Source organism: Telopea speciosissima, chromosome 7 (assembly GCF_018873765.1).
Source record: "Telopea speciosissima isolate NSW1024214 ecotype Mountain lineage chromosome 7, Tspe_v1, whole genome shotgun sequence".
Classification (NCBI taxonomy): domain Eukaryota; kingdom Viridiplantae; phylum Streptophyta; class Magnoliopsida; order Proteales; family Proteaceae; genus Telopea; species Telopea speciosissima.
The window spans coordinates 34,692,583-34,717,322 of record NC_057922.1 but is presented as its reverse complement, the minus strand read 5'-3'; the positions used below and the strand labels follow the sequence as shown (position 1 = coordinate 34,717,322).

At 39.8% G+C, this 24,740-nt stretch overlaps 1 protein-coding gene across 3 annotated transcripts; it reads left to right on the top strand.

Moving 5' to 3' along the window:
- The first annotated feature begins 1,320 nt into the window (after nt 1-1,320).
- On the top strand, nt 1,321-23,374 carry LOC122666586 (serine/threonine-protein phosphatase 4 regulatory subunit 2-like). Of its 3 annotated transcripts, XR_006333685.1 has the most exons (9): nt 1,321-1,422; nt 2,764-2,872; nt 4,133-4,213; nt 9,318-9,366; nt 9,504-9,600; nt 11,242-11,294; nt 11,748-11,810; nt 22,693-23,149; nt 23,231-23,374. XR_006333685.1 is itself a non-coding variant. In XM_043862604.1 (8 exons), exons 2-8 carry the CDS (start codon nt 2,772-2,774, stop codon nt 23,041-23,043), a joined length of 795 nt encoding a protein of 264 aa, XP_043718539.1. In that variant the 5' UTR covers nt 1,321-1,422; nt 2,764-2,771; the 3' UTR covers nt 23,044-23,220. The 3 variants fall into 3 exon arrangements, 1 of the variants encoding a protein (XP_043718539.1); XM_043862604.1 differs by lacking the exon at nt 23,231-23,374 and having other exon boundaries at nt 22,693-23,220; XR_006333686.1 differs by lacking the exons at nt 1,321-1,422; nt 2,764-2,872 and having other exon boundaries at nt 4,092-4,213.
- The last annotated feature ends 1,366 nt before the right edge of the window (nt 23,375-24,740 follow it).

The following is a 24,740-nucleotide window of genomic DNA, read 5'->3' as shown; positions in this document are numbered from 1 at the left end:
TATGAGCGTTAGATTGGGCTAGCCTAGTATGGGATAGGTTAAAGGGTTTGATTTAATGCGTTCCATCAACTTCAGAGCTTTTGGCGTATCGATCAAGTACCTAACATTTGGTATCAGAGCTGGACACCACATCACAGGTTCAAGTCACAGAAAGGAAAGGCTACCTACCGCCAGAGTGAAAGCTGCCTAAAGTGAGAGCCGCCGAGGACGACGGCTACAGAAACGTGGTGATCTGTTATGTGCCTAATGGGGCCCACTCTAGTGTATGGGGTCACTTCACGGTGACCGAAAAATAGTATCAAGACAACTCTATCAAGATGACTTAAAATTGACCCCTCTTGTGCTTTATGTGGAAACTGTCTCAAATCATACTGGCATTTATTCATTTCATGTGATTGGGTCAAACATATTTGGGTCGCTGGTCCGCTGGGCATGAGATCTGAATTCCTGTCTTATTCCTCCCTCAAAGATTTCTGCCTTGCTACCTTGTTTAATTATAAGTTTGATAAACAATCCTTGATATGGTTTTTTGGGGTTTTTGTTATCACTTGTTATTTTATTTGGTCTGCTAGAAATAAGGTCGTGCTTGGTCTAGAGAAGGCGGATCCAGTCTGGGTAATGAAGAGTATTGAAAAATGGATTATTGATTTAGACTTATCTCCCCCCTCATTTTTGTCTCATGATGTTCTTTCTCATAATGAGGAGCAGTTGATCTTATCTACTTTTTCACATTTGCCAAAATTAAATTACCTTGTTTTAATCTGTGCATGATATTAGATACCAGGAGTGAATTTAGTAGGATGGTCTTATATATTTTTGTTAGATGGCAAGTTTGCTTTGCTTGCTGCAGGGAGTTTTAATTCGTCTCATAATATGGAACCAGAATTAGTTAGTATCCGGACAGGTCTCCAACATGCGTCCAGTCTAGGGATGAAGTGTGAAAGAAGTGTGGTGTTCCAATCAACGGATTGTTGAGTCTCTTCCAACTCCAACACATACTCCTTGGCCTTGGCCACTTCTCAAGGAATTTGTGTATATAAATACCATAGAACAAGACATTACATTTAGTACTAAGGGGGATCCTTTCTGTTTTGTGGTGGCTTATAACCTAGCTAAAATTGCTCAAACAAGGAACTACATCTATGTATCCTTTGCCTAGTTGTAATATATTTTCTTTTCTATAAAAAAAAAAATAATAATTTTTCCATTAATTTTTGGGACATTATCAGTGCTACCCGTTTGCCAATATTTTAAAGCACACCCACTAACTACCATAATGTCAATCGTTACCCAACCCCACCCCTCTCTCGCTTTCTCTCTATAAATATGCGCAGTCTCTTATTTAACGGTCCTATGTTGAAGCAGTCGAAGTGACAGAGGGTGCATCGTGCGTAATTGATCTAGGGCTTATTTGCTCTGCAAGTCGAATTCCACATTTTGATAAGCTCATCTGGTCTTTGGTTCTCTGGTAATTCGTAATTGAGTCTGTTAATTTTTGCTTATTATTGTTAGTTGTTTCCCTTCCAGATTTCAAGCTATCTACGAGTGAATAAGAGTTGTTGGATTGTGTCGGGTTTTAATGTGTCTGAGAAGATTACGAAGTTAACACCTTTTAGTTACGAATGTGAAGTGATCATCTATTTCGATTTGTCGTCACTGAATACAATTGCAATGCTTCAACACTAACTTCATAACTTATTTACTTTACTTGTTTGTTTGTATTTTTTCTTTAACTTGTAAATATATTCGTCGTCATCTTCTTCTCATTCGATGATTTATTTGTCAGATGGGTTTGCTTATTATTTTGCCTGTAATGATACGTTTTTGGTTAATATGGATATGGTTTAATAAGTTTCTGGTCAAGTTTCTTGCTTTTAGGCTCATAATCCTTGTTACCATTAAACCAGTGTCTGTGCTGCATAAGTGTTAGTTCTGGTTGAGCAGGTGTTGTCATCTGTGAGTTTAATAAGACAACCTCTGCCACTATAAGCTTGATGACTTACTTTAACTTAACTAATACACTATTGAGAACATTGCTTGATTTACCACCATGCTTATACCCAAGGAAATTCTGGAAGCGTCATTTGTGTGTTGCAGAATTCTCCTTCGAAAGAGTTAGTCAGTCAGTTTGGGAAGCTGTTGTTGAAATCCTGTATTTTGTGTGTGTCCTGTACCCTTACCCTTATATAGGGCATAAACATCGAGGGTAAGACATTCCCTGAGCAAGTGGGATTGTTTTTTCAGTTGATATGTTGCTCATCGCTTCAATGGTGAAGTTGCTCCATTGTGACCAAGTGGTCACAGGTTCAAGTCTGGAAACAGCATCTCTGCAAAAGCAGGGGTAAGGCAGCGTACGTTATGACCCTCCACAGACCCTGCAGTGGCGGGAGCCTCGTACACTGGGTATGTTGCTCATCGCTTCCAAGTGGGCATCCTAGCTAACAACTTGGTCATTGTTGCTGCATTTAGGTTATATTTTTGTGTGCCACTTCCAGAAATACCCAAAAAATAGTGAATTTTCAGGACCCATGGTGAAAGGATTGACTAGACATTTTCTGAGTACTGACTGGCTACCTGACATTTCTAATATGATTCTCAAGGAAAATAAAATAGATTATAAATTGGAAGTGCTTTACACATTCAATTGAAAGTGGCGATGTTGGGTATCGGTTCTCAAATTATTTTCATTATGCTGTATTTGATATTACTTTGTTTGAAATTTCAAATGGTTATCATATTTCTGAACCTTTAATGCTCATGCAGGTGGGTAAATGGAAACGACTGCAACAGAAAATTCACAGCCTCCATCATTTTCTTCTAATGCCCTGGATCCCCAATCAGAAGATCCTGAACAAAATTTTCTAAATCATGGGTATGTGCTATTTCTCATTTGGTTGTCATTTTATTCTTTATATTGTGTAATGCTATAAGGGAATTTTGAATGCATTTATTATGTAATCCCTTGTAAAGTTATTTGCATTTACTGATGCAGGTTCTAGACATGTTATCTTTTATGCCTTTGCATCCCTTTCTCTCATTGGTCTTTCCAATGAAAGGGCTTTTCTTCTAGCATGCATATGTTTGAAGTTTTACTGTGCGTAAACCCAATGGAAATCTTTGTATTCTTTTTGTTAATTTGATTGCGAAATTGAGAAAATGGTGGGATTTAGTATGAAGATGAACTGATCAACTTATGTCTCCTCCGCACATAACTGTCTTGCCATCAAGGCTATACATTTTGATTTTGAGATGACAAATTTTATGGGTGCCTTTGGGATGTACATGATCACTGGTGATTTGCTGTTTCACATACTCGAGTGAATCTAAGAGGAAACTGACAAATACTTGTGGATGAGCTGTTAGTTCACTCGAGTGAATCTAAGAGATCATTCCTGAAATTATATTCATGTTTTGGTTGTGTGCCATGGTTGTTGCGCTATAACTCTGTCATTTTTCTTTGTATTCTTTCTTTCTTTTAAAAAAAAAAAAAAAACAATTTACTAACTACAATTTTATTGGAGAGAAGAGATGGACAAACTCTCTAAGAACAACACAACACATCAGCTAACCATGGCTAATACATCACAATCATAAAATGTAAACGTATCGAAGTCGAATTTGATCAGTCATCATTTGAATCCCAATTGAACCTTTTACTGAGGAGTTTGCTTGATCTGGGTGTCCATGTCCACATGAATGAGATGTTCACAGAGGAAGCTTCAGACTGAGCCTTCATGATGAGTTGGGACAATTTCCAGGGTCCACTGGACCCTGAGGACAGCCTGATGTTGGAAATAGCTGAATCTACTATGATTTCCCTACTCTGAAGGTGACTGGAAGAAACAAGCTTGAGGCCAAAGTGATCATGATCTTTTCTCTGATTGTGTTACCTGCTGTAATAGGATTTAAGAGTTAGCAAAGGCACCATCATGCTCTGTGGATGCCCACAAAATCCCGGATGGACCAAGGTTCCTTATAAAGTACCCATCAGAGTTAAATTGCAGAATGTGAAAGATCAGTCATTGTGCTGCACTTAAGTGCTTACCTATTCAAGATGATTTTTCCCCCCTGCAAATCAATAAATTTGTTTTTTCACAATACTATTAATGTTTTGGTGTCTTTGGTATTATAGAGATGAAGGAAAAAAGCAAGAGATCACTGATGAAGAAGTTAGAGAAATACTGGAACTCATTTCAACCACTGGAAAGTTTTGGTATGTTTCCTTTCCTTATGCTACTGAGATGAGCTGTTTCTGGGCCAGAGTTGAATCTCTTTAACATTTTCTACACAGTCAAGGTGGTGCGTGCTCACAGGCACTTTATTACATATGGTGCTTAGTCTATATTATGCAATGCTATTAATTTTTACCCGGTCCAAAAAGTGGTCCTATTTGGATATGTGTTGCGTATAGGCTTTTAATTCTGTGGATTTTATTTTTACTGGGCTGAATTACAAGGCTCATAAGTAACGAGGTGCATGAAAATAATTATTTTAATCAGTATTAGGGTCCATTAGCTAGTGTAGTTGGCTTTAGTTTATTAATCATTAAAGAATCCTCTTTTGGTTAGTTGGGTGGGGCCCAAGTTATCTAGAGGACTTAGGCTTCAACAGTTCTTATTAGTTAAGTATTTTAGAGTCCTTGGTATTTAAGTTAGTCTAGCTGCCTAAGAGTTTTAGATTTAAGAAAGTTTTATTTTTTTTTTTAATAAATGTGGCACCCCCCACCCCTAAAATAAAAAAAAACACTATGGAATAGAATGGGTTAAATTTGTTTTGATTTGGTAATAGCCTAGGTGGCCAGTTTTCTTTCCCTTCTTGATCTCTTCTCTCCCTCCTCTCTTCTTATTTTCTTCTAAGTTGCTCTTACTGGTTACAGTTCACAGGTACCGTTCACGGGTTCCAAACAGTAGCTTTACCTTACACTTTTCGTCTTTCTTGTCTGTTCTTTGAAATCCTAATCCATCCTGCCCTTCCTACCACCATTCTGTTATATTTCATCCCTAGATTTTGAAACACTTGGCTGTCCTACATCAGCTATGTATTTTGCTTAAGTTGTGGGAGATCCCTTTGCCCAAGAATTAGCTTGACATGATGTTATGCAACGTCTAATGGATCATAAATAGGGCCCTCCATCCCCCAGCAGCCTTTTTTAGTCTGACTTTCCAGTAAGAGATAGAAGTGATTTGGTGGTTAGGGATATCATCTGATTGTCTTGGTTTATGATTTACTAAATGAGCCCACAAATTGGATATTTTGGACTGTTATGAATCTACACCCTCTCTATGGTGGAGTTTCATACTAACTAACTCTTTTGTATTATCAGGGTTTCAATGGGACTATGTGGGTGTGTGGGGCCAAAAAAGATGGGGATAGTCCACTACTTGTTGGGACATGCAGCTGACGTGGACAGGGATACTGAACACTTGCCATCTGCCATGTGGCAGAATGAAGTAGCAGAAATGTCCATTTCATCTTGAATTGGTGGGAACATACAATAAAGTATTGGACAAAAATCAAAACATAGCCTCCCATACTAATGAATGTTGTAGATTGGGTTAATCATCTTTCCGTGTGGCTGAAATAGGAAGATTGGGCCACCTACCACAGAGGGTATGGGTGCCAAACGAGACAGTTCCTTATTGGTTCCAATCCCAAGGGGACCAATCCCAAAACCATCCTGTATACTAAACGGTCCCAAAACTAGGATCTGGTCCCGTTTAAAAGCAGGATGGTCTGGTGCCGGTTCTGGTTCCTTAATGTTTCTGGACACTCAAAAGCATAGTTGTCATGTCATCACGGCGATCCAAGTCGGTGGAGGGGTGTCATGTCGATATATTGACATGTCGCCTATGGCGATCATCATCGACCATGTTTTATTTTTTATTTTTTCCATTTTTAATGTCATTTAGTATGCTATAATATATACCCTATAACATAAAAAATTAGCATGAAAGTGTACTACTAATCTACTATGGTTTAATTCATGAAAGTGTAATATCCATTAGTGTATATGAAATCATGGATTATCAAATAATTGATAGCAATAGTCTTGCTGATAATAAAGTTGAAAAATCATGAGAGTTGAAATATGATTCATATGAAAGTGACTACAAAAGTAACAAAACAAAAAAACAATTACAAGAACGTAATTTATATTGAGTGAAAAAAGCTAATAAACAACCCATCTAAATTTTAAAAAAAATTGCTGATGTGAATATGTGATTGTGTATTAGTCAATAGTGTATTAGTGTTTTCTGTTTGATGTTTTTTTTAATTTTTTTTTATGTTAAGAAAAAACATTAAAATAAAAAATGGTTAAAAAAAACTATTGTTAAAAAATTAAGTTTTATAATTTGAAACAACCATGTCGCCCGATATGGCCATATGTCATGGTATGGCGTCCATGGCGGCGCCATGGCGACGACATGGAGGCCATATTGGTCGATATTCTTACATCATCCATATTGGTGGTCGATATGCCCACTTCTTCAGCGATATGACGCCATGGCGTCGCGACGCCATGACAACTATGCTCAAAAGTCTAAAAAAAAGAGAGGGTCCGAGTGCACAAGGCTCCCGTTATAACAGGGAGCCTTGTGGGAGGGGAAAATGTACGCAGCCTTACCCCCGCTTTGCGGAAAGGCTGTTTCCATGTTTCGAACCTGCAACCTGATAGTTGCAATAGTGCAACTAAACTGTTTTTGACACTCGAAGTCTAAAGCACACAAATTTAAGTGGTTGTTCGTAATTATGGCATAACCCGGTTCTAGGCTGTGTTTGAATGTTGAGAAAAGAAAAGAGAAGTAAAGAAAGCCGTTCAGAATTTGTACGGTTTTCTTGAATCTCAAAATTTTCTAGGCGTTTGGTGCATACAAGAGCAATAGAAGATTCTAGGTTTGATTTTTCAAAATTCACCTTGTTATTGGTGAACTTGCCTTGGGAGTCTCGTGATTTTCTATAAAAAAAGGAGCGTACCTAGTGCACAAGGCTCCCGCGGCCCGCCACAGCAGGGTCATAATGTACGCAGCCTTACCCCTGCTTTCGTGATCTTCTATTGCCACCAGAAAAGAAATCTCATCTTAACGACGAGAAAATTAGGTATGTTCGAGAAAGAGAGGGGGGAGTGAGAGAGTGGCGGGGGAACAAAGCAGATAGAGCGGGGAGCCTTGCAGGAAATAGTAGCGGTCACCCTTAATGGTCTACTTGCATTTGGCAAGTGTGTTCCAGAGCTTGATCATGCAGTCATGGGAGGCCGAGATGATATGATGGTTGTCGATGGAGAAGGCGACGGAAAGAAGATCCTTGGTGTGTCCGATGAAACGAAGAGTAGTGGCGCTAGGAGCCCAAGAGAGTGAACTGACCGTCAGAACAGAGGACGGCATCTTGAACGAAGTGACGGTGGCCAGTGAGGCGGTGACAAAGAACATCATATGTGGTTTCCTCCTTCATGAGATGCCGTCAGCTTCCACATATTGTTTGGGGCTTATCAATGGCAAATTCTCTACTTTTTTGGTGTGTGGCCTTCATCTTCTTCAATACTGCTCCGGGAGTGTCTCAGGTACCTGCTTCATTTCTCCATTCCGATCAATCATGGAAACAGATTAGCTTAAATAACATGAAAGAAACAAAGAGAACAGAAAAGCCCCCTCTTGAAATCTTAAACCCATCTTCCATCCTCCCTCCTCTGCTTCTTAATCTTGTATCACTATCACCAATGCTGCTTACCTGCCAGAGCATGGCTTCCACACTTTGAAAACTAATGGCTCCTCGTTGCACTTGAAGTGCACTTCCAGTGCCATGATCCCATGTAACCATCCCATGTAACCATACAAGAAGTAGTAGCTGCAAAGAAGAGGACATGAACACTATTAAGACTTCACGTGTCTTGTGTTGTTGGCCATGGCCGAAGCAGGATCGTTGATCTAACTACTTACCTGGGTTTTGGTTGCAGAGAAGAGGGAGAGTTTTGCTGAAGATAAAGGAGGATATAAAACTGATTTGGGAATGAAGATGCTCACCGAGGTCCCAATAGTGGTCTACGATGAGTGGCTCCGGTTGCCCCCCCCTCTCTCTCTCCATGCCCCTTGCAACTCCCCCTGGCCCCTCTTCCTCTGCAAATCCACGCTCCTCCCTCTTTGGCTGCAACATCCCTCCCCCATCTGGATGCAACACCCCTGCCTCTGCCTTCCATCCCCTCCATCAGTTCTTTCAGAAACTATAGTTGCTTTTTCTTTTTTAGATTGTAGATCAGTGACATGTGGTCACCATGCAGAGTTTGTTCAGTGACATGTGTCAAGATTGAAAAGAAAAAACAAAATTGGAGCTGAGAATCGGATTGGATTGGTCGATTCCCGATTCGATCTGATTCCATACCCCCCGATCCACTTCCGATTCCTCAAACCATGTGTCCACATGTTTTGCCACTTGGTAGCTCAGATGAGATTGAAAATTTGTGGACTGGTGGATCCTAAAGTCCCCTGCTCACACGTCAAGTTTCAGCCCAATCAGTATTTACCATGTGGCAAGGCAAAAAAAAGGGCATACCCAGTGCATGAGGCTCCCGCTATTGCAGGGTCTGGGTAGGGGCATATGTGCGCAGCCTTACCCCCACGTTTTGTGGAGAGGTGCACAAGACTACAAGGGGTGTGCATGGACATACATGGAGGGGTAAATGAGTGAATTTGAGGCTGTTCAATCCAGCCCAGTCCCTAGATATCCAATAGTCAGGTTCGCCACATCATTCTCCCATGTGGCAAAATGAGTGGCCATACTTGCCATTCATACAACATAATTTCTCTCCCTTCTATTGATTAGGGTAGTTTCAATACTGTTCTATCCTCTGATGCAACACTTTGTGTGGGTCACATATTTGTTAGTTCTTTCAAATAGCAATTAGCGTGGTTCTAAAGCTCATTATTGATCATCCAGAGTCCCTGATCCTGATCCGTATCGGGTGAGGACAATCCAAGCTAAGACAGTGCAGGATTGCTGATCCTTAATATTTTATTACCTTTTTTTTTCTGGATCAGCTGGTCCTTGGTATGGATTGGCCAATCCAGAATGACCTCAATCAGTATTGCCCAGGACCATTAATTCATAATCTTTGACTCTTATCATTCTTTTAGTTTTTAGGCAACTCCAATTTTTCACTATTGCCCAAGACCATCAAAGCAAAATCTTTGACTCTTATCATTCGTGTAGTTTTTAGGCAACTCCAATTTTTCACTATATCTACACTTTTCTCCTTAAATTCAAACTTAGATGTTTACCTCTCATACTTGATGTTATAAGTACTTATGTTGCTTGTTGCACTGTAGGCATGACTGGAACACATTGAAGAGCTTGCTATCATTTCAACTGAAGCAGGTATGGGGAGGTATGCCAGCCTGATTGTCTCCAGCTAACACCGATTAACGTGGATGCTCTTTTATAGTTGAAGCACATATTTAAGTCTTTGTTTAGAATGGATTGTTTTGACTCTCTGTGTCATTGGCTACACGAAGGTCCTATTTGAGTATCCAGAAGCAAAGATGGCCAATGATCAACAGAGTTCTTTATTAGGAGAAACACATGCGGAGTTGGTCAAAAGGTTGGATGAAGGTATTTTTGAAAACATAATCTCTTAAAATTGTTGGTAATGGTATTGAGTTACTTTATTTTGTTGCATTCTGAAATATAAATGTAACTTCATCTATGAGTCATGCTGTTCTTATGTGGTTTAAGATATCATACTATTGTCCCAGATGTTGGTCTCATTACATGTGCATTACGTATGCTATTACTTTCTGTTTGTGAAATTCCAATCCCTTCAAAACATTCTTCCTTTGGTCCTTGGGAACATTCTTTCTTTAGCTTTCAGGGAATTTTTGTGAATCTCAGTTTTGACTTGTCCTCAAATCTATGCAGGATTAGGGGATATTAGTTCTCAGTGCTTCTGAAATATGCTCTTTCTACAACAGATAATATGATTCATGTAACTGGGTTGACAATCAATCCACTGTCGACAGCTTATTTTGTTTTATTAATAAGCTTCATAGGCATGCGTTCCATAGATAGATACAGAATCTGATTCGAGAAGCTTAAAAAAGAGGGATTCAGAGATTCATTCAAGAATGGTATTTAATGTTAAAACACTGATATATCTTAAATTGTGCCTGCTTTAAACTTTTGTTTGAAGAATATGAAATTGTATGTTAGATCCATAGTTGTCATGGTGTCCTGGCGCTGGAGGTCTGTGCATATCGACCTACGCCATGGCGTCCTGTCTCTCTTTCCCTCTTCGATTTCTTCTTCTTTAATTTTTTATTTCTTCCCCAACCTTAGACCCACTCCCTGCTTCCCTAAATCTCCTATTTTAGCTTGGTTTAGTAACCTGCAACTAAGACATCCGCCAGATCTGATTTCAGATCTCACCATTCGGTTGCCATTAGAATTTTGGGGCTATTTTTCGTTGGGATCGGCAGACCTTGGTGCTGCGATTTTGTTCCAGAAATTGCAGGGAGAATCGTCTTCATAAGGAGTTTCCTCTGCTGGAACTACTCCAGTTCACCGCTTCTCTGCCTCTCTTTCTATTGTGTTATTGCAAGGTTGAAGAAGACATTAAGTCTTTAAAATTGCAAGTAAGGACAACTTATATCATTTATATAAAACCCGTTATATTCTCTATTGCTACTCTGTTAACCCATTCAGTTTTCTCTTTAACTCCATTAAATTACAGTTCTGCCACTCCTTTACAACTTCAGATTAATTACAATTCTGCCATTGCTCTTATAAATCTGGATTTATCTACTAGTTTGCCATTCAACTTTGCCATTCAACTTTGGAGTTAATTACAATTCTGCCATTGCTCTTATAAATCTTGGTTTATCTATTAGTTTGCCATTCAACTTTGCCATTCAACTTTGGATTTAATTACAATTCTGCCATGGTCGACATGATCGCCATGGCGGGCGACATGTCGATATATCGATTAGACACCCCTCCACTGACTTGGATTGCCATGACGCCGTGACAACTATGGTTAGATCTGTACTTATGCCAAACATATAAGCTCAAGAAGAAAATAAAACATAGAAGTTGCCCAAGAATCTGTGTAGTTTCAGAATCCTACATTTGTCTGACATGAACATGTCACCAATTTTAGAGAGTCCATGCAACAGTAACTCTATTGTGTGTGTGCTTATGTTTATTCTTTTTTTGTTTAGCAAACAAGTGGTTCAGGTTACTTTTGCTGTTTTGCAGTTCTTCTTAGCTTTGTAGAAGGTCCTCCATTCACCCTTCAGAGGCTCTGCGAGGTGATGTATAGTCGTTTGGTGTGATTTCTTGTATGCTTCAAGTTCTTGTTTGCTGTTGAAATTCAGTTCATTGTTTTCATGTCCTGTGTATCAATTTGCAAGTAATGGTACTGATCCCAAAACCCCCCAAAAAAGGTGGGGAAATGTTATTTAAATAATTTCATGTTTTGAAACTATGGGGTTTTATGCTAGTGTTTTGTGTGTTGGAGTAGTTATGTCGTCTTTTTTTTTTGTTAGTATTTCATGTTTTGAACCTGAGGTATATCAGGCTGGTTTTTTATGGATTGGGTACCTTCGGGTTTCCGTATGGTAGCAATGGGTTTTTGGCAATTTTATTTAGGGTTGTTTTGTTTTTTTTTCGTACTTTTTTTCTTCTTCTTCATACAATTAATCAATTACATCGTTTCTGTTAATTTGATTTTCGTTCTTTCTTTTTCCTGGGCATATGAGCAGATTCTCCTTGCTGCACCAAGCATATATCCGAACCTTTCAAAGCTTGCTCTTGCATTAGAAAAGGTTTGCTGGCATAACTTTTGTTGGCATGATTACTATTAATTACTTTTGTTTAAGAACCCTGGGACCTAAAGGAATCTGCCTGTTCCAGCCTGCAATTTATCTATTTTTAACAACTCAATTACACACAATTGTACCTTTTCCATGGCATAAATTGATATGATGGTTAATCAGTTTGTTTCTAGGATCATTTATAGACAATAACATGGTGATTTAAATTCAGTTCAAAGCCTGCTTTTGATTAGAAAGAGAACAGAATTAGTCAAGATCATATTCCCTTTAAATTACTGAAAAAACTGAAGCTCTCCCTTTTTCCTATTCACTTCTTTGGAGATGTCTCCTTGGAAGGCTTGTTTAAATGACAAATAAAGCCAGGATATCAATTAGTAATTCCTTGCTGTCGGGGCCCCCTAAGCCTAATAATATTGATTTATTATTAGATAGATAGATAGAATTGCAGGGCTAGGTTGGACCAGAATTAAGAGGAAAAGACAACTCACAACCTGCTGGTCAGGTGGATTGGATATGCTGTTCAAAGAGGCCTGTATATGGACAGGGAATACCACAACTGAAAACTAAACTAGAAAACCTTAGTACCCCTTGGCAGCAAAGGTATCCATCTTCAAGTAGAGACTATCTACCCTGCTGGAAAGAGTCGGTGATGCTGACTTGCTGGACTGAAACATTATGAGTGACAGAAGTTGGCCTTCTACTAGCAGCGTAGTTGTCAAGGCGTTGCCTAGGCGTCCAAGCGCCTTGGACGCCTTGGTTGCCTAGTTGGTATCACCTTGATTTTTTACACTCTCTAGCGCCTTGGGTCGTCTAGACGCCATGACAACGATGACTAGCAGCCACCTTTGAGCCTTCAATGGAATAGATTTTAGAATAATAATTACTCAAGCACAGATTCTAGGTTCTTAACAGATACAGGGTAGAAGAGAAGGGAAAAGAATAGAGGGATATGACCAAGGCCTCTCATCTATGGCCTTACAAGGTATCTCACCACACACTGTTTCTCACAGCTCAATGGTACTAAACCAAAGCATTCTTCATTCATAAATTCTTGTGTATTGAGCTCTATGGCTCTCACATCTTATATAGGGCTAACAAAACATTAAAAATAATAACAAACCCACAAAATATGTGCGTAACTTCCGCCTACCAGCCACCAAACATTGACTTAACTCCCACCAAACATTTACCTAATTTTGACAATGAAGCCTCCCCTTTGACAATAGGGCTTCCTTTATTGACAATTAACATACTCTTAGAGTTTTTTTCCACACATAGACTAGAATTGGGTTCGGCCTGATTTGATATTGGTCTTAGGCTTGGGCCTAGCTTGATCAATGAAAACCAACAAATATGGGCCTATGCTGTTGGGGCCTTGTTCCTGCGGGCATATTTCAGTTGGAAGCTTGGATCCACATCAATTCTCCCCGGCTTGATTTCATCCATCTTAGATAAATGCATAAGTGCCATATATTGTTCATACAAGTCAGGGTTTAGGTGCTTGAAGTCATCTTCGTGGATCCAAGTACAACCTGTGTAAGGCATAGTTGTCAAGGCGTCGCCAAGGCGGATCTCTAGGGGCCTAGGCGACTACCGCCATAGTGTAGGGTGCCGTATACTGGTTTAATTGGTATCGGGTCAGGTTCTGGCACTTATTTGTGCCATAGTAAATGTTTTTACGTTTGTATTTCATTTACTTTAGATATTATTTTTAAATAAGCAAATACCCCCTATTTGAATCCAATAAAAATAGTTAAAAAATCAAATTCCAAAAGATAAAAAGTCAACCCCCCATTTACGAACAAAAACTAGATTTAAAAAATCAAATTCCAAAAGATAAAAAGTCAACCCCCCATTTAAGAACAAAAACTAGATTTTTGGCGATAGGTGAAATTTTCAACTTTCTAATGCTAAGTTTTTTCTCAAATCTAAAAATTCTATAAATCTTAATATGGTAAAACATTGCTAAATACCCAAAGTGTGGTAAAATATTCATTTGTTTTTATTTTTTTAAAAATATTTTCATTCAGAGCGATTTTGACAGCATTCGTGCACACCAAATAAGTTTTGATCGGAACATAACTCCTTCAATATAAATCAGATTTAAGCAATCTTGGATTTGTTGAAAAGCTGGTTTTGTGTGCTACCTAATACAAAAAGTCTCATGTAAAAATAAAATCATTTGATTAGTCAAACTTCTTAGAGAACAAGAACATTTTTCTAAATCGAGAGTAGTTTAATTATTTATTGATAAGATCATATTTTCTAAGAATAGTATAAACCAAATGTATGTTTTGATTGTTTCAAACTTCCAATAGCTTGCTTCTTCAATTCTGCTGTCTTCTAGTTCTATGTTGATTTTTGATGACTTTATGTGGCTTAATATTGATTTTTTATGACTTGATGTGGCTTATTGTTGATTTTTTGATGATATAAGGTACATATTGTAGCATACTAATTAATGTTAAGAAAGAGGGGAAATAAAAAATAACACTTGGACACCTAGGCGGGCGCCTTGTCGCCTAAGCGCTTTGGCACCCCTCCACCGCCTTAGGTCGCCTTGCCGCCTTGACAACTATGGTGCAAGGTCAACTCTTTCACTTAACATGGAAAGAGTGATAACCACTCCCTTTCATGTCATGGTATACTTGTCAGATACCACATCTTCAATCTCGTCTTCACCGATAGTAGGAAGTTGAGGCATCCTTAAAGCATGTTCCACCTATGACCTTGAACTCTATATTGTGGTTCAGGTCTCGAAGCATTGGAGGCATTACCTTATTGGTAAGGAGTTTATTCTATATATTGACCATGAGGCCCTAAAGCATTTGCACTCTCAAAAGACTGTTACCCATCAACATGCCAAGTGGGTGGCATACATCCAGGAGTTCATCTTTGCACTGAAGTATATCCATATAGTGTTAACCGTACATGCCTTTTCAGCACATCCATCAATATCAATCACATTCATGATGAATATGCTTCGGACAAGGAATTCTCGTAGGTTTTTCAAGAATTATAGCAAGTTGGACCACATCCACGATGGTTGCCTCTTCTTTGGGAACCGATTATGCATTCTAGAGTCTTCTTTACGTCAGTCATCACCTTATACGAGAACTGCATGGTGGAGGATTGGGTGGTCATTTTGGCAAACATAAGATTCTTCTACAAGTCTCGGATTGATATTATTGGTCACACATGTCCCAAGACGTCGATCACATAATCAAAAGGTGTCGTATATATCAACTTCCTACTACCGTTGTAGACAAGATTGAAGCATTGAAGTCGGACTATGGTAAGCCATTAAGTCATACTACTTTCTTGAAAAAGAGAGTAGCAATGTGTGAAGCATTATACGTCCGCCGACATTGTATAAAATGTGCCATCTTAGAGAAGCGGTCAACCATTACTAATATAGAATCATATTTCCCCCTTGTGGTAGGTAATCCAAGTACGAAATCCATACTAATATGGATCCAAGGTCTGTGTGGAACGAGCAAAGGAGAGTACAAGCCCGTGTTTTGCCTCATCCCTTTGGCAAGTTAACATACACAACACATTTTGATTATGTGATTGACATCTCGGGACATGTGTGACCAATACTATCCGAGACTTTTAGAAGTGTCTTATCTTTGCCAAAATGACCATCCAATCCTCCACCATGCAGTTCTCGTATAAGGTGATGACGTAAAGAAGACTCCGGAATGCATAATCGGTTCCCAAAGAGGAGGCAACCATAGTGGAGTGGATGTTGTCCACCTTGCTGTAATTCCTGAAAAACCTGCGAAAATTCCTTGTCCGCATATTCATCCTGAATGTGATCGATATTGATGGCATGTGCTGAAAAGGTATGTATGGTTAAAACTTTACAGCTCAAAGCATTAGCCATAGTATTCTCATTTCCTGCCTTATACTTTAGTTCAAAGATGAACTCCTAGAGGTATGCCACCCCCTTGGCATGTCGATGGCTACGTTCTTTTGAGAGTGCAAGTGCAATGCTTAAGGGCCTCGTGGTCAATTTATAGAATAAACTCCTTACCAATAAGGTAATGCCTCCAATGCTTTAAGACCTGAATCAGAGCATAGAGTTCAAGGTCGTAGGTGGAATAATACATTTTGGCTTCGTTGAGCTTCTTATTATAGAAGGCTATAGGATGACTTCTTTGCATAAGAACTCTTCCAAGAGCAATATGTGAGGCATCAATAGCAATCTCACACACTTGGTCAAAGTCTGGAAGTTGCAACATGGGGGCCTCAATCTTCTTCTTGATCAATGCAAAGGCCTTGTTTGCCTTAGGGGCCCACTTGAGCTTGCCTTTTGTCTGCTTCATGCATTCTGTGATTGGGGCCATGATGGCGCTGAAATTCTGAATAAACCTCCAATAAAATACAACGAGGCCATGGAAATTACGGGTCTTTGTAAGGGTCCTTGGTGGAGGGAGGCCAATCAAGTATGCTTTGGATCTTTTCCAGGTCAGCTTTAACTCCCTTTGATGATACGATGAAGTCAAGGAACACAACCCTTGGTAGAATTAAGGAACGCTGCTTTAGGTTGATGTAGAGCTTTTCAACTCGAAGTACTCTCAAAGACTTGTCGCAAGTGATCCACATGATCCTCTTGTTGTTTGTTGTAGATCTGAATGTCGTCAAAGTAAACAACAAGAAAATGATCAATAAAAGGGTGGAGTACTTGTGTCATCATACGCATAAAGGTACTAGGTGCATTGATTAAGCCAAATGGCATTACTAGGTGTCAATGGGTCGAGGGGGCCTGCCGAAACTCGACCCCGACCCTGAGGCCTTAACCTAAACCCCGACCGACCCAACCTTGGCAGGCCAAGAAACCCTCAACCCCGACCCGACCGCCAGGGTTTTCCCTAACCCGGCCCGGCCTGCCCGCCCGACCCGATAGGTCGGGCAGGTAATCGTGGCCCCGATTGACCCGACCCGATTTTCTTTTGTAATCCCATCTAGATTTATCTATATTAAAAAAAATGATTTCTTTTAAAGAAGAAGAATAAGAGGGGAAGGAGAGAGAGGGAGAGAGGGAGAAAGGAAGAGATCATACCAACACACACCACAAACCAAATTCAACCTATTCAATTCCAATCCTAAAATTATTATAATGTTCTCCAATCCCTGAATCCCATCACTCTTAAAATTCAGAGAAGTAGCTTATTTCCTAAGAGTTTCAAATGTAAACTATCACTGTATACAAAAGTATCCTTTCAACATCAGTTACAGCTTCAACAAGATCAAATAGCAACCCACATTGATAAAAGAAACGAATTACACGATAAAGTAGAACGAAAACTAAAGAAGATAAGACCCACCAACTAACAGAGAATGAGAAATGTGTATAACAGCTCAGGAGAAAGACAGAAGTGTGTGTAACCAACCTTGCACATAATGCTACAATTTCTGTAAATATCTCCATTTTGGCTCTCCAGAATTTTAAACACAAATGTATCTGACGCAAGAGGCGAGAATGCCGGAGGAGACTCCGAGAAGTTCACAGAGAACTAAGAGCTATCACAGTAAACCTCTAGACAGAGAAGAAGAAAGAACAAAGACATAAAATCCAACATTGAGAATGCCGTTAGGCCCATTTCAGAAAATTAGGGATTTGAAGCTTTTAGTGGGGATAGCACACCAACTTCTCCATGGGAATTGAAGCAGCTACAACCTACAAGGAACTCAGGGAAGGAGACCGAGGGAAGGAGGAAGGCAGCGAGCGGCGCCCTTAGAACGAAAGAGATTAGGTTGAAACTGAAAATAGATTGGCTTAGGGTTTTTCTTTGTCTTGTGGCAATACTTGCTGAGTTGCCGTATGTGCCCTTAGGGCTTTTTTGGTCTTTTGCTTTTTAATTGTTTTCAGTTAGGCTATATATATATATATATCATTTATAATTAAGACAGGGCCGGGCCAGGCCGGGCTAAGCCTGGGGTCTAAACCCTGACCCGACCCAACCCGACCCTGGTAGGGCCAGACTATAACTAAACCCAAACCCGCCCTCAGGGCTGAAAAATCAGGGTCGGGTCAAGGCCGGGCTCAGGGCAGGTTCGGGCGGGTTCGGGCCAGCCGGGCTTTATTGACACCCCTAGGCATAACCCTCTCGAATAGCCCATCTTTTGTTTTGAATGCCGTTTTCTATTCGTCTCCTGACCGAATGCGTGTTTGACGGTAGCAACTTTTAAGGTCTATTTTGAAAAAGACCCTAGCACCGGACATGTCAAGCATATCATCCAATCGAGGGATGAAAAACCGGTACTTGAGGGTAATATTATTGATGGCTCTGCTTTGGATACACATCCGCCATGTACATCCTTCCTTGGAGTAAGCAAAGCAGGGTCTGCGCAATGACTCAAGCTTTCTTGTATGAAGCCTTTTCTCAATAGGTCGTCAACTTGCCGTTTCAGCTTGACATGCTCAGTCGGACTAAGGCAATAAGCTGGCAGGTTGGGCAACATTAAACCGGGTATCAAGTCAATTGCGTGCTGAATATCACACATTCGTGGCAACTCATCCGGCAGATCGTCAGATACCAAATCTGAAATCAGAAATCACAGATAGAGACTAGGATTCCAAAGTAATGGTATCCTAAGTCACTCACAGGTAGAGACTAGGATTCCAAGTAGAAACCAGAATTGCAGGGTTAGGTTGGACAAACTCAAGAAGAAAAGACAACTCACAACCTGCTGGTCAGGTGGATCAGATATGCTGGTCAAAGGGGCCTGTATATGGGCAGGGAATAACACAACCGAAAACTAAACAGAAAACGTTAGTACCCCATGGCAGCAAGGTATCCTTCTTCAAGTAGAGACTATCTGCCCTGCTGGAAAGAGTGTCAGTGATGCTGACTTAATGGACTGAAACGTTATGAGTGACAGAAGTTGGCTTTCTACTAGCAGCCGCCTTTGAGCCTTCAGTGGAATAGATTTTAGAATAATAATAACTCAAGTACAGATTTTAGTTTCTTAACAGAAACAGGGTAGAAGAGTAAGTAGAAGAGAAGGGAAAAGAATAGAGGGATATGACCAAGGCCTTTCACCTATGGCCTTGGTCAGTCTCTCACTAACCACAAGGTATCTCACCTCACATTGTCTCTCACTTCTCAATGGTACTAAACTAAAGCATTCTTCATTTATAAAATTCTTGTGTATTAAGCTCTATGATTCTTACATATTATATAGGCTTAACAAAACATTAAAAAAATCAACAAACCCACAAGACATGTGCCTAACTTCCTACCTACCAGCCACCAAACATTGACTTGACTCCCACCGAACCTTTACCTAATTTTAACAATGGAGCCTTCCCTTTGACAATAACAACAACAACAACAACAACAACAACAAACTCAGCCTTATCCCAACTTAATGGGGTCGGCTACATGGGTTCAAACAAAACGAAGTAGAGAAAAAGACAAAAGAAAGATGAAAGAGGAAAATGACAAAAGAAAGATGAGAGTAAGAGGAAAGAGGCACAACCTAGCAAGAGACTATGTATGTCTTTCACAACTTCTCCTATGGTCATTTTAGGCCTGCCCCTAGCTCTTTTAGCTTCTTCAATCAAGATCATATCACTCCTCCTTACTGGGGCGTCCCTAGGCCTCCGTTGAACATGACCATACCACCTCAAATGACTCTCACCGAGTTTGTCATTGTTCGGGGCAACTCCCAATATTGGTCTTAGGCTAGAGATTCCTTTATTGACAACTAACGTTTTCCTAGAGATTTCTTTCACACAGACTAGAATTGGGCTTAGGTCTGACCCAATATTGGTCTTAGGCTTGTGCCTAGGTTGATCCATGAAAACCAATAATATGGGCCTATCCTGTTTGGGCTTTGCTCCTGCGGGCATATTTTAGTTGGACCTTTGTTTCACATCAATAACTTTCGGGAATAAAACACGTGGCAATCGAAAGAAGGTTACAACATCACTTCACCATTTTGGTGACAATAAGATGCACCCTCTCTCTCTCTCTCTCTCTCTCTCTCTATATATATATATATATATATATATGACTAGGAAGATTTGCAGATGATATTGTTTTGGTAGATGAGACAAAAGCAAGAATTAACGCCAAAGTGGAATTATCTAGGACAACCTTGGAATCAAAAGGTATGAAGATAAGTAGAACTAAGACCGAATACATGGTGTGTAACTTCAGCTATTCTGGGATGGTTAATGAAGTGGTGAATATTGATGAGAGGGAGATCCCGCAAAATGACCACTTTAGATATCTGGGATCAATCATAAACAAGGAGAGCAACATAGATGACAATGCGGCCCAAAGGATTAAAATAGGGTGGATGAAGTGGAGAGGTGCGACTGGAATATTGTGTGATCGGAGTATCTCTTTAAAGCTTAAAGAAAAATTTTATAGGATTGTCATTAGTCCAGCTTTGTTGTACGGGGTGGAATGCTGGGCTGTGAAGAATTGCCATACAAATAAACATGGTGTTACAGAGATGAGGATGTTGAGATGCATGTGTGGGAAAACTATGAAGGATAATAATGTAGCTCTAAATAGGAGGCAGTCCTACTAGAGGCCAGGTGAACAATGGTTCTAAAATTGACCAGCCGATTGGGGCAAAGTAGGCTGATTTGACTCAAAACTAGGGTTAGGTAAGGGGAATGAGTGAATGGGATATATGATAATGATGGGCAGGTCTAGGAGGTTATTATGATATAAAATATTAGGGTTTGAATGGGTTTGAAAATTCTGCAGAATTAGGGTTAGAGGGTTTCGGGTTTTAGAAATTAGGAAAACACTTGAATTTAGGGTTTGTAGTTGGAGATTGGAGTAGGGCTTTTGGTCGAATGTTAGGGATAGGGAGGAGGATGTTCGATCCAAATATGGACTGGTTCTGATAGTTAAATCAGGCTATGGGGATTTTAGGGCTTTTAGAGCATTAATGGAGGTGAGTGCATTTAGGTTTAGATGGCTGGATAGGGCTGAGATGATTATCGAGTGGAGGGGAGATAACAAGGGGGCTGTAGTTTGAATCTGAAGTAATTCTGATGGTTAATTATGGCTGGGCAGCAAGGTCAAGGGTTTAATGGAGTTAGGGTTTAAAGGAATTCAAATAAAAATAAAAGGGGGATCGATTGGGGGAAAGATAATGGGGATGGGGCTACAAACTTACTTGCAGTTGCAGCAGGTCTTCAATGGAGGCAGCAGCTATGTGATAGAAGGATAGAACCACCTTCCAGCTGAAGAAGATCCTCCCAGCCGTCACGGTGTAAGGAGTCAATCGGATTCCACCGATTCCTTTCCACCTTGATAGAACCACAAGGATGCACACACTCACAAGGAGCGAAGGAGTAGCAGCTATGGCAGCCAAGCAACACGATTTTTTAATTCAAATAAACTGTGAGGGAGCCTCCCACGATTTAGCTTTATTTATAATAAGGCCAATGGCCAAATCCTAGAACAATCTAAACTCTCCTTCATAAATCGTGGAAGGGAGTGGCTAAAATTAAAAGCTAATAACTTAAATCAGTAAAAGACCTAATTAACCCCACTAACTTAAGTTAAAAGACACTTCCAAACCACTTAAATTGAACCAATTGGATGCAACCAATTTTGAACCGGCTCAATTTAAAAACAGCAAAATAAACTAAGTAAAAACAGCAAAATAAACTAAGTATGGAAAAATGCTAGCAAAGTAAACCTAATCTATGGCTCCCTATTTAAGCCCTAATGTCAGGACTTCTTCTTCCTACTTGGTGCTGCATCAAATAAAGTAGGGAATGATCATATTAAAGCTGGGTTGGTAGTAGCTCCGATACATGATAAACTTGGAGAGAGTCGTTTGAGGTGGTTTGGCCATGTGCAATGGAGGCCTTCTGGGGGCCCAATTCGGAGGAGCGACATGATTCTGATTGAGGGAACCAAAAGAACCAGGGGCAGGCCTAAGATAACCTTAGGAGAAGTGGTGAAGAAAGACATGCTTAGCCTAGGCCTTGTTCCTAATATGACCTCAAATAGAGCTGATTGGAGATCAAAGATCCTTGCAGTTGATCCCATTTAATTGGAGTTGATGTTGTGGTGTTGTTTTTTGTTTTACACTAGACTTCGAGACCTAGAGCTGCATGTTTGGCGGATATGATGCGGTACGTAGCTAAGAAGGGTCGATGCCCTAGAGTTTGTGTCGATGTTGTATGCCCCCCCTGTTTTTACCTCTTTTATATTCTATCAACACCCATTTAATTTGTGCTGATGTTGTATGCCCCCTTTTACTTCTTTATTATTATTTTATTGTCTCTTCTAGGAACCATTTAGCCAACCCCATTAAGTTGGGATAAGGTTATGGTTATTATTGTTGTATACTTATACACCACCTGAATATGGCATCCCTGAGCCTAAGGATCTGCTGGGCAAGTGGGCCACGGTTGTCCATGATGCATACTCGGTTGCATATTATGCTCATCAGGAACATGCACTTTGCAAAACCATGCTGGGAATGGGTGGCGAAGATAAGATGCTAATGGTGCATGCACCTTGATAAGCCTCAGCATGCAGTATAAGTGACATCCTTTGTCAAGGACTATTTACTTCAGGTTAGGCAAGCCTTGGTGCAACGGTTAAGTTGTGCTATTGCAACCATCAGGTTGCGGGTGCAAAATTTGGAAACAGGTTCTCCGCAAAGCAGGGGTAAGGCTTTGTACATTTGCCCCTCCCAGACCCTGCAGTAGCAGGAGCCTTGAGCACTAGGATGCTCTTTTTTTAGGCAGGCAAGCATCTATGCTTAAAATGTTTTTCGTGTTCTGAAGTTCATGTTGGCCATGCTGCCCTTCTTTTTCTTCTTTTACCTGCCGAGTTTGGTTTACCTCATTAACATACAATGTTGCTCCTGTATACAGAATTTGTCGGTGACGTCAACTCTATCCATGTCCACTGATCTGTCCCCAACAATGAAACAAAATCCGGGGGAACCTGCCAATGGAAATGAAGATCTCCAAGATCACTCCTACCGAATCCAAAATGGGGTAGAAGGTACCGCAGGTGATGGGGATGAAGAAATGGCAGAGGCAGAGGCAGAGGCAGAGGTAGAGGCAGAGAAGGTTGAGGAAGATAACAAAGACACTAATATGGAGACTACAGGTGAAGTTATGGTTGGAACACAAGAAACAAGCTCTGAGGCAAGCACCAACTCTGAGCCATCCACTGAGTCCTCTCCTTCAAGCGAACAGCTCAATTCTACTGGCTCATAGACAAATCTTTCTTTCTGGAAATGAACTAGCCCTTATCTTTATTTCTTAGATTTGGGCTATGTTAGCCAGGTGTGCTTCGACCATGGTTACATTTCAGTTGGAATGAGCTGCTATAATACTCATAGTGACATTGTTCTGCGAAGGATACTTGTATACTTATGTTCTGCCTCATGCTTTATTTATAGCGGCTGCAAGAATCACTTAGCCACTTTGGGTGTTTTTTGCTCAGAGGGGAAAATATGAACCTGAGGAGTCCTGAGAGACCTGAGGTTGGACGATGTTTTGGAAACCTTTTGGGACAAGTCTTTCATGTTCAATATAACAACTTGATGTCATATGAAATTACTAGGTCAATCTGGTTTATCATTTTGGATGCAGCCACTATCAATCTGATGGATTTTGATTACAAAGGAGAGATCAGATGTAATTGAGAATTTACTGTGAGCTACCATATTTGAAACCAAGAAAACTTACTTCTGATTGATTTACAAAATGCCAATGGTTTATATTTGCTACCAAAATGTCAGTTAATAAGGCTAAACGCTTACATTTCAAAATTTTGACTCAAATGTAATCATACATAGTTCTATCTATTAGTTTATTCCCTTGTATTTTCAGTTGTCTATATCTTTTCAGAGAAGTTTTTTTGTTTTTTTTAAACTGGATTAGGAGATTTATTTTGCTACATAACAGATTTATTTTGCTACATAACTAAATCTGTTTTAACTGAAACTTGACATGTGAAGTCAGGGAAGTTTTCATACTTGTTAGAATTTTTAACCAAAAAAAAATTGTTAGATCAGAAATACTATTGCCAAATAAAGTATGTGGCAAAAGTTTCTCTAGACAGATCATCAGTCCATAGAGCATTTCTAGATTGCACATGTACTTATGCCATTCGGAAGGGGGATGTGGCAAATCCAACCGTTGAAAATTGAAGAAAATGGTCTTAGACTAACCATTTGTTAAGCTAGGGAAGTCTTTAAACTTGCTAGACTGTAAATAAGTACGTGACAAAATTTTATCTAGTCTGATCAGTCCATAGAGTATCTTCAGATTGCGTATGTATTTATGCCATTTGGAAGGGGGGCATGGCAAATCCAACCATTGAAAATTTTAGGAAATGATCTAGATTAGCCATTTGTTAAGCTTAACTATTATTGGTCCTAGCTAACTTTGGCCACTTGGCTAGTGATGTGCTACATGTTTTGTGGTCAAATCAATTATATACCCAATTTGTATTCGATTAATTTCGTGTACTTTTGGATGGCCCAAAATTTTGGTTCTTAATTTGACATGTTTATTTGTATGTACAAAACTCAGATTGGGCTGAAAATTTTATAGATAGATAGCAGATGATTGGTCCTATTTGTGGACCACATTTGAGGCTCAAAATAATTGGCATGTGGTCAGTATAACTTGGGAAGTGTTGTTAACCTTGTTAACACGTTCGCATTTTTATCCAGCACCATAGAAACAAATAATAAAAATATAAAAATTAAAGAGCTATAGTTTCTTGCACAATCCACCTAAGAAGGGCTTCCTACATTGCAAATATCTATTCTACCCCAAAAAAAAAAAAAACATTGCAAATATCTACCATTTGGTAGCTCAATTGGGCCCCACATTTGTGGTAGGTAGACCCCAAGACTCATAGGAGTGTTGGCATAAGCCACACTCCCGGATAGAGAACTTTC